Source organism: Caretta caretta, chromosome 9, assembly GCF_965140235.1.
Source record: "Caretta caretta isolate rCarCar2 chromosome 9, rCarCar1.hap1, whole genome shotgun sequence".
Lineage (NCBI taxonomy): Eukaryota > Metazoa > Chordata > Testudines > Cheloniidae > Caretta > Caretta caretta.
In genome coordinates this window covers 98317799-98334471 of record NC_134214.1, presented here as the reverse complement: position 1 = coordinate 98334471, position 16673 = coordinate 98317799, and the positions used below count along the sequence as shown (strand labels likewise).

The 16673-nt window shown below is 47.7% G+C and overlaps 1 protein-coding gene across 3 annotated transcripts in view; it reads left to right on the top strand.

Moving 5' to 3' along the window:
• Positions 1 to 16673, top strand: part of FHL1 (four and a half LIM domains 1) — a 65209-nt gene that overhangs the window by 35614 nt on the left and 12922 nt on the right. The window contains exon 1 of one of the 3 annotated variants that reach the window (XM_075132572.1): positions 5689 to 5779. The exons of 1 other annotated variant lie outside the window; for it this stretch is intronic. Coding sequence is in view for 1 of the 2 variants with exons in the window: in XM_048863940.2 (XP_048719897.1) it covers positions 5960 to 5981 (22 nt within the window). In the remaining variant the exon portion in view is untranslated. Of the gene's footprint in view, positions 1 to 5688; positions 5780 to 5868; positions 5982 to 16673 lie in introns of those variants that run through there. One more of the 3 variants, XM_048863940.2, reaches the window with a different exon arrangement.

Sequence of the window (16673 nt, the reverse complement as noted above, 5' to 3'; positions counted from 1 at the left end):
GTTTTGCCTTTGCTGTATCATCCACAAGGTCTCCTGCAGCAGGACTTGGCCTGGGTGGTTTTGGCCTGGTGAGTCTGCACTGCCTCTGGTCTGTTACGGAGTCCAGTCCTCATTCTCGGGAAGAGTTTTCATGATGCTTTGTGGCTAACACCACTCAGAGCTGGATTGATCTGGCTTCTTCCATGGAGACACTACCATTGTGTGTCCACGACAGGACAAGCCTAGTTCTTGTGCTTGAGCCTCTGTCAGTCTGTTCACTGAGGCTCCAGAAGTGCTAGGGGTGTTTTGTGCCACACCCTTTGGAGTTGGGTACATGTTCTCCTGGCTGGGGAAGGCCAGCGGGGAGGTGCTGGCTTTTCTTTTGGTGGGTTTGCTCATGGCTTCCTCCTGGGATTGGGCTGTGTGCCCACTGGCTGTGGAGTACCTCTTGTACGACTCCGGTTAAGGAACCACCACTTGACACTGTCTGTTTTACCCATTACTGAGCTGCCTCACTCATGTCGTTTTTGGGGAAGGTCATTGAGAAGGTGGTGGTAGGTCACCACTGACAGTTTCCGAGTCATCCTGGTTATGTGGGTTCAGACTGCGGTTGGGGGTAGGCACCGCATTGGCTGCTGGGGTTGATGATCTCCTAGCACTGGATAAGAACAGGGAAGGCGTCACTGCTGATTCTGTGGGATTGGTCAGCCTCCTTTGAATCTGCTGACCATGAGGTTTTGTTGGGATGCTTGCAGTTCCTGGTAGGGCTGGGTAAATTACTCTTGAGTGGTTCTGTTCAGCCCTTTCTGGGAGTGACCAAAAGGAAGTTTGGGGCAATTTTTCCTCCACTCTGGAAGTCCGTGCAGGGCACAGCAGAGCTTGGTTTTGTCCCTTCTCCCCCTGCTCAAGGCCATAGGGAGAGTCAGTCAGGACCCCTGGCTAGCAGTGAGCTCAACATACTGATGGAAGTCAGTGTTTCCATCACATCGAAACTGGCTGGGGCCGTGGAAGGAATCACCCAGCATTTGATGGCCTTGCAGAATGGGCGAGGGTGGGCTGGCTGTGAGAACTGTGCTGCTCCCGTCACCTTTTGGGTGGAGTTCAAGGGGCCTATCTTATACATCCTAGACTGGTTTGGGGCCCAGTGACTGGAGGTACCCCACTGATGCAGCTGAGATTAGCAGAGATGCCCTAGCTGGAGCTTCTTCCATTCAAGTGAGGGGAAGCTGCTGGCAGAGCGATTCCCATGAGGGCTCCATGACCCTGAAAACCCTTCCCTCTTCTGGAACCCGGTCCCTTCACCTTCCAGGCATGCTGCAACGTTCATCTTTCACTGCAGCTGTAAAAGGGATGTGAGGGGAGGACTGAAAACTGAAGGGATGTTTCCCATGAGATCTTTGGCTGAAAGGTGTGTTTTCTCTTGTGGGCGAGAATAAATTGGCCTTTGTGGCATTGGCAATTTGAATAAAAACACTGCATCGAAACATTTTTTGTTTCAATTCTGTGAGTACATTTTGGGAGCCACCAAGCCCTGTGCAAACTCTCTCTTAAATGTTCACTGCCTGGAATGACAACCCTCAGGCACCTTTACTGCACCTGCCCTCTGCTGTCACAGATGATTCCAAATCAGGGGGCAGAATTCCAAAACCTAGCTGGAGGGAAGTGAAACGATTATGGGGCAGTATGCGATGGGAGGAGGCTGAATTTGTCCAGGAGTCCAAGTCATCGGTGTATCCTTCTTTGTTTATCAATCACTTCACAGTACTGTGTATAGCGCAGTCAACATACATGGAGCTTTAAAGTAAAATGTTACTTGAAATGTAGGCATGATGTCCTGCCACCTCTCTATATTTATTGCTGCTCAGTTGTCTCTCATGATGGTGACTAATAGTTCATCAATGCCTGGCTATCTCCTATTTAAGTGACTGTTTCTGTCTTGTCGAGTGACAGATGGACATGTGAGAAGCCTGAAGCTGCTCGGGCCTTTTCTGGCAGGATGATTCAGGTCAAGAAAATACTCTGGAAAACACAATGTTGAATCACTCTTTATTCAGGTACATGACACGATCCCTTCATCATGCTGCCTGCTCAACAGCCACCGTGCTGATAAAATGTTCACTTTGGGGGACTGTCTCTTTGTGTAACTCCTGTATTAGCTGAAAAAATAAAGAAATCGAGGACTAAACTACCAATGTTAAAAATGGTAGCGCAGCTCAAATCCTCATCCTCAGTCCTCATCCTGGCCAGCAGACTAGTGCCTAATGCAACAGGTTTCAACACTTCCTGAATTCAGCAAGACAGGATCAATACACAGAAGTAGAAAGAAGTGCCTGGGGCTGGAGGTGAACTCAGAACTCCTGTACCGTGAATTCCGGCTCCTGATTGCTTTGGGACGTAAAAACCTGCGTCCACTGCCCTTCGAAATTCTGCTGGTACTTGATTCTCCTGGCAGAATTGATAGGGAACTCAGGTTGGGCTGGCTGCTCCACTTTCAGTGTAAACTGCGGTGTCTCCCTGGAGCTTAGCACAATGTGGCCTTCTGGGCTCGGTGACGATCTACATAACAACAACAGTACTGCTGTTACTACCAGACAGTGCCCGAATAGCAGTACATGAGGTGGGAAGGGGTCTCGGTGATCACTGGGGCGAAACACTGCTCTGGAGTGAAGTGTGAAGTTGCCTAAGGCCATAGAATCATAGAGTTGGAAGAGACCTCAGGGATCATCTGCTCTAACCCCCTGCTAAGACGCAGGATTGACTGTGTCTAAACCACCCAAGACAGGGGGCTCTCCAGCCTCCTTTTGGAAACCTCCAGTAAAGGAGCTTCCACAATCTCCTGAGGCGTCTGTTCCATTGTCCTGCTGTTCTTACAGTTTGGAAGTTTTTCCTGAGATTTAATCTGTATCTGCTATGCTGTCATTTGAACCCTTGTCCTGCCCTCTGTGGTAAGAGAGAACAACTTTTCTCCATCTTTTTTTATGGCAGCCTTTCAAGTATTTGAAAATCGCAATCATTTTCCCCCTCAACCTCCTCTTTTCCAGCTAACCATATCCAGTTCCTTCAGCCGTTGCTCGTATGGCTTGCAGTCCATCCCTTTGATCATCTTTGTCAGTCGCCTCTGGCCCGTGTCTCCACATCCTTTCTATACGTTGGTGACCAAAATGAGACACAGCACTCCAGGTTAGGCCTGACCAGCACCGAATAGAGCACTACTGTCACCTCCCTGCGATTTGCATGCTCTGCCTCTGTGCAGGCAACCTAAAATTGCATTTGCTTTTTTTTGCAACAGCATCGCATTGCTGACCCATGTTGAGTGATCCCACACAACAGCTCCTTCTCAGCAGTGCTGCTGCCGAGCCAGTTCTCCCCCACTCTGTATTTGGTTTTTCTTCCCTCAGTGTAGCACCTGACATTTGTCTTTGTTGAATTTCATTTTGTTGTCTATTGCCCAGTTATGCTAGGACTACCAACCAGGAAACCAGCTGGGCCACCACCTCTGGAGTGAGGGAGCTGTGCTCCAGACCATGTTATCCTATATTGTGCCACAGAAGAGGCGGCATATCCGGGGAGGGGGTCATGTGGGGTCACATATCCACCCCCCCCCCCAAGATTTGGTGCTTGGCTTGTATTGAGCATGCTCCCCACCCCCGGATCGGTAGGCATGGGTCGTCTCTGTGCCACATGGTGATAACTTGAAATTTATGGGCTTACTATTATACACTGTGTTGAAAACTACACTCCTGGGATGAAGAAAAGGAGTACTTGTGGCACCTTAGAGACTAACCAATTTATTTGAGCATGAGCTTTCGTGAGCTCACGAAAGCTCATGCTCAAATAAATTGGTTAGTCTCTAAGGTGCCACAAGTACTCCTTTTCTTTTTGCGAATACAGACTAACACGGCTGTTACTCTGACTCCTGGGATGAAATCCTATGGCCTGCTGAAGTGAATGGCAAAACTCCTATCGACTTCAGTGGGGCCAGGATTCCACCCATTCTGTTCTCCGAACCTCTGCCTGTCCCTTTCTCCCTATTTGTCCTCTTCTCCCTCTCCATTGTGTGTGTCTGGGTGCAAAATACACTCTCACACCCTCACAGTCTCTCTAGTATACCTACAGAACGCTTACATGTGTACGTAATGCTTGTCCCTTCCCATTCATGAATCTCTTCACTCCCATTGAAATGCAGCCATCTCTGGGGTGGAACGTGATAGCTGTTTAAACATTGCACAAGAATGTTACACAGCTCTTTAGGCCAGGAAATGAAGAATACCAAATCTGTTTGAAATTACAGAGGATATTTTAGGGAGGCTGTAATTACTCAAGCTGGAATGTGGCGAGAACCACCAGCACTCACATACCCTAGGGGGAGTGGTATGCCAGAGAGTTACTGAAACAGTAACAAGAATGGTTATCCATGTGAACACCACAGACCTTGCCAAAACGATCCGCTATGTATACTGTTTATATAAAAGGAGACTGGCTCAGTTAAAAATGCCAGTTCTGATTCCTGCGGCCTTGTGAACCACGATAACAGTTTGTTAGAGTTTGATATGTTGCGTGGGAGAATTTTCTTAGCCAGAGCATTTTAGTTTCTTCTGAACAATCTGCTGGATCAACAATAAGTGGATTGGCTGTTTTTGCCATTCTGGAAATTAATGTTTTCAAAAATGGTCGTTTCAAGGCATCTTACACAACTTTTAGATGTAAATGACAGTTGTGAAGGAGGCTGGTTATGATACTGTATCTTTGCAGTGTGGAAGCTCCCGGGCAGAGGAGAGCTGACTGGTGTGACTATTATATGCATTGTTGTGGTACTTGGCCAACCTTCCTGTAGTTAAAATAGGTGACTTTCCAGATGTTTGCAGCACACCTAACATCAATACCGACACTGATCCTTAGAACTTTCTATTCCAATTGCTGTGCAAAGTGCAGGGGCCACAGAGATGGGCCTTGTTGAAAAGAATTGCAACATTAGCTCCCTGATACTCACAACTTCCTCTGAGTAGGTGAGAGCGGAAAGTTGAGCTCGAGAGGTTAACAGACTTTCCCACGGCCCCGCAGTCAGTCAGTGTCGTAAACAGGATTAGAATTCAGGAGTTCCTGGCTTCCAGCCCTGAGCTCAGACCACCGATGACCCTGTCTGTCTGCCATGCCTGGAAACAAACAGCTGTTCCTGTGGTGTTAGGGAAGCTGCTAACATACCTTCCTGCCACTTCACACTGTAAACTAGTGGATAATACTTGAGAAACGGGGCTTATTATAAAGACAGTAGAAGGCCAGCCTCAGCTGTGATTGTGAAAACTAATTGCATTAAGTTATGCAGGATTTTAAATACCAGAAGTAAATCCTCAGTGCATGTGAATTCCCCCTATTTATGCCCTACTCACTGTTAAGGGGCCTTGGGTTCTGGCATGCCGAACTGTGGTTTTCCCCTTGACCTAGCAGAGCTGATGGGGGTCTAAGAATGGCATTTTTAACTCATTCCGTTTTTTTAGCTGGACCCTAAATATTTTGCAGTCAGCCCTTTTTTTTTTAAATAAAGAACAGCTCAGAATTAGTATAACTGAGACAGCACTGTCCCAAACCATCTGGGTCTATACATGAGGTTAACATGTTGTAACAGTTGTAAGCTAGTTTTCAAGCCAAGGCCAAACTGTACTTTAGCAGAGAGGTCAAGTTCCTATGGTGCTTCTCTGCCTTTAAAACTAATTTGGATGCTGAACTAGTTGTGCAGGTATTTATATGTTGTTTATGGTACTTTCACCAGATCCTATTCTTCTCCCTTGGATCACCTAAAATGGTAAGAATTTTTGACTGGGATTAATCTGTGATCTCTGGGGAGGGGACAACTGCGGGTGGGTCTTTCTGTATTAATAGCCTCCCCTTAAATGTATGTTATCAAACGAGACACATTCTTATCAGCCGAGAAACTCTGAACTGAGTTGTCTAAGGGCCTGCCTGTGAATTTGTTCCCGTAATAATGGCTTACCACAGACATTCAGGTAAAATGGAAATATCATAGACTATTTAATAAGTGCCAGTCTTGTGTTTAAAATACCTTTATATTGTGCAACTTGCTTTGATAGCAGGATATTGTATCATAGAAGCGATTCTTTATTTAGTACATTCTTAGTGGTTTGAACGATTGGCAAGCTGTAATTAATGATAACCATTTGGGATTGTAACAATAGAAGTTATTACACTGTGTAGCCAAAGATATTGTTGATTAAGCTCTTTTGAAATGGTTTTAAATAGTAAATGCTTTGTTATACAGTGCAGTGGGAAGCCTGTGGTTCGACTGTGATTTTAGTAAAGCTATCAAATGATCCTCAGATTTGGGACGGGAGGGTGGGGAATGGCTTGTGGATATTTACTATGGAATGTGCTGGCTTTGTCATTATCATTGGTAGTAGGGGAAATGTACAGTAGCGGAGAAAGGAGGGAGGTAGAAAATATAACCATAGATGGGTTGCTACACTTCAGGGGAAGGATTGTGGTTACTATGCATTTCTTCTCTGTGTTCGTGGTAGCCTCCTTGATCAAACAGAGAGACCGTCTGCATTAGCAAGAAAGAGTAGGGTTCTCTCTCCCATGTACATTGATGGGAGTTAAGCAAGCATGTTTAGTGTGTACCCCTTAGCATACACCTATTTCATGGCTTATGGTCTGATGTGAGGAGGTCACTGAAAATGCCCTACATAAACCGACTGTTTGGGATTTTGATGGATGTTAGACATTTTAATAATTCGGTCAATTTCCTCAAGTTAACTGATTTTTTTTTAACAGTCCAATGCCTTGTTACCTCCACAGCCTAAAGATGACAACTGCTTTTACCGTTCTGACTCTCATCGCAAGTTGCTCTGCTCTGAGAATATGTTGTATTCTCAGTTTGTAGCCCAGGTCCTGCTGACACCAATCTGAACTGCACACATGGAACAAGTGGAGTTCACAGCCCTTGAGGGTTAATTTGATGAGAATAAAAGATCCTTATTAGAGGGGAAAGGTATGGAATGTAGCCCTGTCCATGCCCAGATTCTCAGGTGTCTTTTGTGTAATATGTGTACAATATTCCTACAGAACGGAGTATTGGTCCTTCTAATCTTTTTTCATTACAGTAAAAATTAATGTAGGTGGTGTCACTTGAAGCACCTCTGAGTTAATAGAGCCACACATTTCATTTAGATCTTAGCAAGACGTTCATATTTTGTTAACTAGCAATTTATTATTAAAACACACCCTCAATAGTGAATACGGCTCCAAGAATGCCAAGTGTTACCATACGGTAGGTTCTTCTTACTGGTCTTGTGGACAAGAGACACTGGTGTGGGACTCAAGAGATCTGGCTTCAGTTTTCTGCTCTGCCACAGATTCCCTGCGTGACTGTGAGCAAGCAGCTTAGACCCTAATCCTGTAAGTGCTTGTGCATCTCAGGAGCCCCATTAACTTCAGTGGGGCTTCTCACATGTCGAGAGTTAAGAGTTTGCAGGATTATGGCCTCAAATCACTCTGCCTCAGATCCCCATCTGTAAACCTGGGTTACTAGCACTTCCCTACCCCAGAGATGTTTCAGAGTAACAGCCGTGTTAGTCTGTATTCGCAAAAAGAAAAGGAGTACTTGTGGCACCTTAGAGACTAACCAATTTATTTGAGCATAAGCTTTCGTGAGCTACAGCTCACTTCATCGGATGCATACTGTGGAAAGTGTAGAAGATCTTTTTATACACACAAAGCATGAAAAAATACCTCCCCCCACCCCACTCTCCTGCTGGTAATAGCTTTTCTAAAGTGATCAGTCTCCTTACAATGTGTATGATAATCAAGTTGGGCCATTTCTAGCACAAATCCCCCCCACCCACCCCCCAGAAGTTCTTGTTAAACCCTGGATTTGTGCTGGAAATGGCCCACCTTGATTATCATACACATTGTAAGGAGAGTGGTCACTTTAAATAAGCTGTTACCAGCAGGAGAGTGGGTTTGTGTGTGTGTGTGTGGGGTGTGTGAGAAAACCTGGATTTGTGTTGGAAATGGCCCAACTTGATTATCATACACATCGTAAGGAGAGTGATCACTTTAGATAAGCTATTACCAGCAGGAGAGTGGGGTGGGGGGAGGTATCTTGTCATGCTTTGTGTGTATAAAAAGATCTTCTACACTTTCCACAGGATGCATCCGATGAAGTGAGCTGTAGCTCACGAAAGCTTATGCTCAAATAAATTGGTTAGTCTCTAAGGTGCCACAATTACTCCTTTTCTTTCTACCCCAGAGAGGTGCTGTGAGGGTCCATTGTTATACCTGTGAGGTGCTCAGATGCTGTGGTGATGGGGCTGCATAGATACTGCAAAATGCGTCAGGAACTTGCAGTAGCCCATGTCTTAATAAAAGCACCTCTCATATATCAACATAGTAGCTTGTAGATTGTGCTGGGTGAGAGCACACACACTAAAGCTTTGCAATGGAAGAACGTTGCTCTTGGCTAATCTCCTTGCACAAATGAACCTTAACCTTTTCTCTCTCTTTCCGGTTTGCCAGGGGTACGCACCACCAGCCTGCAATCCTCTTTTACAAAAGGTGCTATTAACTTCATGCCTCATGACTGACGAAGGGAAGGGTCCTTCTTTTTAAGTGTAGTCATTTGGCACCTTTGCAGTTTAGAGCAGACCAGATGGCATTGCATGAAGGGATTCAGAGTACAGTGACTGAGATCCCACACCTGGGGCCAGATCCTCAGCTGCCATACCTCAGCCTCGCTCCATTGCGGCCACTGAAGCTGCACTTATTTACACTAGCATCGGAAGAAAACACCCTCCTCTACCTGAGAATACTGTTTGCAGTGTTGTTATAGCTGTGTTGGCCCCAGGATATTAGAGACACACGGCAGGTGAGGTAATAGCCTTTGTTGGACCAACTGCTGTTGGTGGAAGCTTTTGAGTTTCACAGAGCTCTTCTTCAGCCTCCTTTGAGAGCCTCAAGTTATAACAGGAGTTCAAGATATCCAGTGACACCTGTAATCCCCTTTTTGTTACGCTTCCAAGAGCTCAGTCTTCACTGGGAGCAGCAGCGCCGATTTTCCTAAAGCAGCTCCAGAAACAAGCTCCCTCTCGAGCTAGGGATTCAGTTCCCAGCAGCTCTGGTCGTGCTCCCTGGTGAGCTTGGCTACTGTTCCAACGAGCTCTGTGAAGCTTGAAAGCTTGTCTCTTCCATCAACAGAAGCTGGCAGTAAAAGAACTGAGACTATGTCTGTAATGTATCAACGTACTAATAGAAGGTTAGTAGGTTAAGGTCTCGTCTTCCTTCCTAAGTGGCAAACAGGTTAATAAAGTTTAAGCACAGTTTCCCTATTCACTTTTACAGTCCAGCCTTTGAGTTCCTGTATAAAGCTTTATCGCATTTGTACATGCTCCCTGGAGACATTAACACACAGCCTATGCGAAGTGCTCTGCTTATCGGTTATGCTTAAGTTTCATTTGTTAAATATGTTCTGCAAATCATTGCTATGATGTGTTGCTTTATATAGCCTCACTGAATTCCAGGTAATCAAGCTGGAGGCCACAAAAGTCAGGAAAACGAGTTTTCTTACGTTTGGGGGGAGAGGGAGGGCTTCCCAGATGTGTTTAGAAATTAATGTTCACAGAGAGAAGTTCATAGAATCATAGAATATATAAGGGTTGGAAGGGACCCCAGAAGGTCATCTAGTCCAACCCCCTGCTCGAAGCAGGACCAATTCCCAGTTAAATCATCAATTCCCAGTTAAATCATCAAGTTGATTATTCAGTCCTGGATATTGTGTATTGCTCGCAGATAGAGCTGGATCAAGCGTGTCATTCTAAGCAGTGTTTATTTGCATGAATGAAATTGTCCTTGCATCCAATTTCAAGCGACGTTGTAAGTAGTGCTTTTTGGCTTTGTGTCCTTTGGAGAGAACATACTAAGAAATATAGAGTTGTTTACCAGATTGTAGAATTATTACTGACCATAAAGCCAAACAGAAAGCTCACCCTGGAAGTTGAGGCATGCTTAGCACAGTGCCTAAGCCCTTGTCTACACTAGGACTTTAGGTCGAATTTAGCAGCGTTAAATCGATGTAAAGCTGCACCCGTCCACACGATGAAGCCCTTTATTTCGACTTAAAGGGCTCTTAAAATCGATTTCCTTACTCCACCCCTGACAAGTGGATTAGCGCTTAAATCGGCCTTGCTGGATCGAATTTGGGGTACTGTGGACACAATTCGATGGTATTGGCCTCTGGGAGCTATCCCAGAGTGCTCCATTGTGACTGCTCTGGACAGCACTCTCAACTCAGATGCACGATTGTTTGCCATTGCTCTGATGCAGGGAGGGGCGACTGACGACACGGCTTACAGGGTTGGCTTACAGGGAGCTAAAATCAACAAAGGGGGTGGCTTTACATCAAGGAGTATTTCAGGCAGGACTTCACGGAGGGTTCCGATAAGAAATGGTGCACATAAGTTATTGTTCTTATTGGAACAAGGAGGTTAGCCTGGCCTCTGATTGATACATGGCTAGATTTACCTTGCTGCACCTTCTCTGTGAGTGACTGCAGTGTGACCTAGAGGAATGAATCCCCTAGACAGGGGGCGGGGGGCGGAGTTTTCAAATGAGTACAAAACAAATCTGGTCTATTTCTTGTTTTGATACACTCCATCTATCTTTTACATCTTTGGCTGGCAGCAGACGGTGCAGAAGGACTGCATGCCATCCACATCTCATGGCTGCTCAGCAGAAGATGGTACAATAACTGCTAGCCATCCTCATCTCTTGCCTGCCTGGCAGAAGATGATGCAATAGGACTGCTAGCAATCCATATCACCTGCCTGCTCACCATAAGATGGTTCAATAGGACTGACTGCAGGAATAAAGAGAATGACCTGGTCAAGTCACTCCAAATTTAGTCCCTGCGCCCATGTCTGCCCAGGCGCTCCTGATCGACCTCACACAGGCGACCAGGAGCACCTCGGACGTGACGATGACGGCTACCAGTCCTATTGCACCGTCTGCTGCCACAAGGCAATGGGTTGCTGCTGCTGTGTAGCAATGCAGTACCACGTCTGCCAGCACCCAGGAGACATACGGTGACAGTGAGCTGAGCGGGCTCCATGCTTGCTGTGGTATGGCGTCTGCACTGGTAACTCAAGAAAAAAGGCGCGAAACGATTGTCTGCCCTTGCTTTCACGGAGGGAGGGAGGGAGGGAAGGAGGGGCCTGACGATATGTACCCAGAACCACCCGCGACAATGTTTTAGCCCCATCAGGCATTGGGATCTCAACCCAGAAGTCCAATGGGCAGCGGAGACTGCGGGAACTGTGGGATAGCTACCCACAGTGCAACGCTCCGGAAGTCGACTCTAGCCTCGGTACTGTGGAAGCGCTCCGCCGAGTTAATGCACTTAATGCACTTAGAGCATTTTCTGTGAGGACACACACACTCGAATATATAAAACCGATTTCTAAAAAACCGACTTCTATAAATTCGACCTTATTTCGTAGTGTAGACATACCCTAAGACATTCTAGAGGGTGAAAAGGATTGGTGTGTGTGAAATGAGGGATGGCTTTGGAAAAGGAGCAGAAGCTCTTTTTGCATAATCAGCTAATTGACACCTTTTTGGTCAGAGAGATTTACAGCTGAATTGTAACTTGTTTTCACATAAGTTTGCTGACATGGGATAAGGTCATTGGTGTGGCCTGCTGCCCTGCAGCGGTAGCCCAGCTCACCAGGGAGTGAGGTCAAGGCATTGCATTGCCATAGCTGCTGGGAACTCAATCCCTTGTTTAAGATGGAGTTTGTTTCTGGAGCTGCTTTAGGAAAATCGGTGCTGCTGCTCCCAGTGAAGTCTGAGCTCTTGGAAGAGTAACAAAAAGAGGATTACAAGTGTCATGGGATATCTTGGACTCTTGTTATTACTTGAGGCTCTCAAGGGAGTTTGAGGAGTTGGCACGTAATGCAGTAAATCCTCCTCTGGCAGTTCACACGCCCAACACCTACACTTAGCTTATCCCGCACCTCATGGAGATCAGCCCAGGCGGGAAAGTCATTCCAGTCTGGTTGTTGCTTGTGCCTGTTTCTTCAGAGTTTCCCAATCAGTATTTTCTTCCCTCAGTGACTGGTTTATATGTAAAGCTGAAGGAAAATATGGATCACAGTATATTCTGATGATGCATGTGTGATACTTTTGAAGTTAAACAATGCTGCTCAAACTCCCTTCATCTAGACACCATGGTCAGGGAAAAATTAGCTTGTAGAACAGTTACATCCAAAGAAGACACGTTCAGGGTTATTTCAAGCTCGAACACATGCACCACACTGTCTTGCTCTTGAAGGACGTGCTGCACCTGTAACATTACTGTATCCCTTGGTTAGTGCTTGCTTTGACGTGTGGAGAGCTGCTTTGCATTGCTGTAGAATGCAGGTTGCCCTGGCATTGGTCCATACTGTACACTGGAGAGCTGCTGAGCAACTTGTGTAATGCAACTGTGTAAAGCTGCACGCTGAAATAAAGCCAGGTGAAGGAAGACAGAGCCCAGGAGAGAGGGGGAATCCTGATATTTCCATATATCCATGTTGGGTTTGCGATCGATGACATGGGATTACTTTCCAGACAACAGGGCCATGTCAGGGTTGAAGTACCTGGAAGTTTGGGCAAGTTCAGTGTTAGGGATTGTAATAGGGGCAAGTGACCAAGGGGCTGCAAATCTCTCTTCTCCAGAATAATGAACTGCTGCGGCTGCTGCCGAGTCTCCAGTTGAGTAAGGGGCGGGGTAGAGGTGGGGTGTCAGGTCGTCCATGCTGTGGCACTGTGCCTCCTCCCTGAGCCCACCAGCTCTGTGACAGCCTTGGAGCTATGCTGTTGGGGACTCCCTTGGCCCACGCTGGCCCCTAGGGAGCTGGGGACTCCATGGAAAAGGTCATACGGCCTCGGGATTGGCCCAGTTCCACACAGAGAGGGGGGATGGCTGGCTCCATGGCAGCACCCCCTCTCCTGCTGAACCCTGCCGTCGCCTTCCCTTCGCAGGAATAGCAGGTGGACAGTGTATTTTCCCTTCTGGGCCCCTCTAGCTGTCACTCCATCCCCTTGGAGTGTACTTGGCCTCCACGGCAAGGTCTGTGAGGGGTTTGGGAGGGGAAGGGATGGCTCTGCAGAAGTGGCTGGGCTTCTGTGTGTGCATGCGTGTGTGTGCACAGGGGATGTGCTCCATATGCAGACTGGGAATGCTCCAGGCCATAATCAGTCCCTCTATTTACAAAAAATTGAACCCTCTGGTAGCTAGAATCTGGCAGGAGTTGTGTGCTGGCTCCTTTGCTTTTGGTGCTGTGTTTATCTTTTGCAGACACTCAAGCCGGGACGGTAGCGTTGTTGTCTGTTGTTTGCACGTGATGCATTCAGGTGCAGCGACGCGGTTGCAAGGAAGGGCCATAGGTTTGTAGTGATGTCGTCTTGCTCAAGGGGATCATAAAACTAAGATGAAGAAATGTTCCAATGCTGCCTGCTCTGGACTGTGCTTAATTCAATTTCTTTCAAATAAATCCTGTTCGGCTGACAAAGCTGTACATATTTGGCCATTGTCCACATGGTTCCCATATTTCTCATCAGTTTGCATGTTTCAGAAATGATACACATGTGGCTCTTGGCTCAGTTCCAGGATGTGCATGGGCTCGAAGCTGCATTGTCAACAAGAAAGCGTTGTCCCTCTGACCTTGGCAAGGCAGTGTTTCCAGACAGGAAAACTGGCCTGGGTCCCAAAAGAAATCTGTTCGCCCAGCTGCTTGGGCTTTATTTTATTAAAATGGAAAGAGAACAGAGACAGTGGACGCTGTCTTCTAGTCTCTGCCACTGACTCACTGTGCCACGCCCATCTCTCACTGGGCGCCTGCTCACCTCCCCTCTCGAACACAGGAGGGGCTGTCTGATGGGAATACGCGGAGCGCACGCCTGGGTCATGTGTGTTCTAGATTGGTCAGTGGGGTTGCACAGGTGTGACTGGGAGCAGCATGTTACCCAAAGCTGGAGGAGCCCAGAAACCAAACAGGAGACAAAAAGGAGGTTTCTTCCTCTTGAAAACCGAGGCAGCACCAGTGGGTGCAAGTCCCCACTCCTTTCCCCTTCCATGTTAATAACATCAGAAGAAACTGAATCCAGCGTGACCCGATGGTCACCTACACAAACGTCCGGCTCATGGCAAGTCACTGAGCCCAAGCAGGGAGCATCAGGTGAGGATGGAAGGAAACAGCAGGAAGGAAACAGCAGGTTCACCTCCACAGAGCCCCTCCGGAGCTTGGCAGCCAACGAGCGTTCCTTTCAACTCTGCTTTGTCTCCTTTGGTGAGGAAAGTAATTTTTGCTGCCAACTGGTTCGTAGTTAATGAGACACAACAGAGTGGGGAGCGGTAGCTCAGTGGTTTGAGCATTGGCCTGCTAAACCCAGGGTTGTGAGTTCAATCCTTGTAGGGAGCCATTTAGGGATCTGGGGCAAAAATTGGGGATTGGTCCTGCTTTGAGCAGGGGGTTGGACTAGATGGCCTCCTGAGGTCCCTTCCAACCCTGATCTTCTATGATTCTATGAAATCAACCTGCTGGTGTTAACTTGATGTTGATGGCTAGGGCCTGCTCCTGCTCCCACTGAAACCAAAGGCAATGCCCCCATTGACCTCAGTAGACCAGGATTCAGGCCCTTAGCTTGTAATTTCTGATAGTGCTGTTAGTGGAAACTTACCAGTCGCTTGGGACTGGCGAGTGGCTAAAGAGAAAGGAGCAGAAAACAAGTCCTCTAGCTGTCGAAGCACTGTCGTCTGCTGCCATCAGAGCACTTCAGAAATAAATAGCCAGGGTCAAAGGGACTCCTGCTGCCTGATTGCCATGGAAACTCCACCGCCTTGAAGGCTTGCACCAATCTGAGAAGTTTGCCTACCTCTTCTGCACCTACCTAGCCCTGTGGGCCCAGTCTGTGACCCAGAATAGGAGCAAAGAAGCCATAAGGGAAGCCGAGTCTGTCCCAGTTCCTGCACATGGCATTGAATTTCGTGAGACAAAGGGTTAAGGCAGGCTGTGCAACCAAAAACATCAATCAAAAGCCCAATCGCTGTTTTTCAAAGGGTAACTCAGGCTAGGAAGGTCTGATGCTTCACTGCGGTAATAGAAGGCTGCAGAGCTCACCACAGTAATAGCAGCCAATGCATTTGCCTGGCACTGTTGCCATTTCTTTGAATTTATGCACATTATGTAACCCTATCCCACTGGAATTGGTTCAGTAGATGAGCTGTGGCAGAATTGGCACTGGGAGCGCGAATGTAAACTTCTAGTATCGGGTGCCTTTTTCTTCAAAGAGGTAATTTCAGAGAATGGTAAATTAGCAGGATCAAAGCTTGAATCTCTTAAGGGTTACTAGGGTGCCCATCACCATCGTATGTAAGGGCTTCCTGGGCAAAGTAGAGCTGCATAGTGGGGTCCCTAAGGGTCTGTCTACACTGCATATGGGAGCCAGCCTCCCAGCCCAGGTTCAGGGACGTGTGCTAGCAGAGGTCATGCTAGTGTGCTGTAGATGTTGCCTTGACATTGTGGCTTGGGCTGAGCTCGGGCTGTCAAGCCCCCCACCCAGACCTGAGAGCCCAAGCTCCACCCCAGCCGTAGCATCTGCTGAGTGATTTTTAGTGTGCGAGGGTGAGTCCTGCTAGCACCAGTCTGAGGACCCGGCCTGGGAGGCTTGCTCCTAGCTGCGGTGTAGACATTCTCTAATGGACTTCATGGAGTCTCTCTTCCCTGGTAAGAACTTAGGAACACCCAGGCTGGATCAGACCTGGGGGCCATCTAATCCAGTCTCCTGTCTCCAGCAGGGCCCAAGTGCTCAGAGGAAGGTGCCAGACACTCTGCCTCCCAGGTTAGGGCTCAGTTTAGGTCTTTAATTTAGGCTCTGACCAGGGCATATTTACAAGGAGGTGCCACTTGGAATATACATCCATCATTTCCCTTTTCCCTCTGCTGTCTTTCTGAGGGATGGTGGGAGAGCTTTCTCAAAGAAGGGGATTTCGCCACATGCCCTAAACCTGCTCAGATTCTGAATCAGTCCAACTTCCTCTGTCCTCCCACCACCAAGAACACTGTGTCTGGCCCGCACGTGTCTCCTGGGACCTTTGAAAGAGGCACTGTCCCCGTGGGCATGGATAGCGCTGCAATGACGGATGTCCTGCCTGTGATGCCTGAGAAAGTGCTTTGACCTGACAAACCCAAGCAGGATGGGAACCACCACCAGAGGGGTTGCAGCACAAGTGTAATATGCTCCTGGTGGCTTTTCCCATGGAGGAGGCAAGCAGCCACATTTTACACTAGCTGGAGCCTGGGCGTTGCATCCACATTCAGCTCCCAGGTGGCGTGAGCCCTGGACGTGATGAACATGTGCCCCGCAGTGGCCAGGTTCTTGCCTGGCAGGAAGGGGCAGTTTCCAAGGAAGCTGGAGATGGAAGACCATTTGTGCACCGTATACACTACCTCGCCTTCACGGTTTAGGGTTCAGTCCTGCAGATGCTGAGCACCGTAGCCCTGATCCAGCAGAGCCCTTGCCTTAACCTCGGGTGTAGCATGTGCCAGAACGCTTTGCTGAATCGGGGCCAGAGTGAGCAGCACGCTGCAGGATCAAGTCCCCAGCCAAGAACTGAGCAGGCCCCACAAGGGCAATGAGTGGCAGCT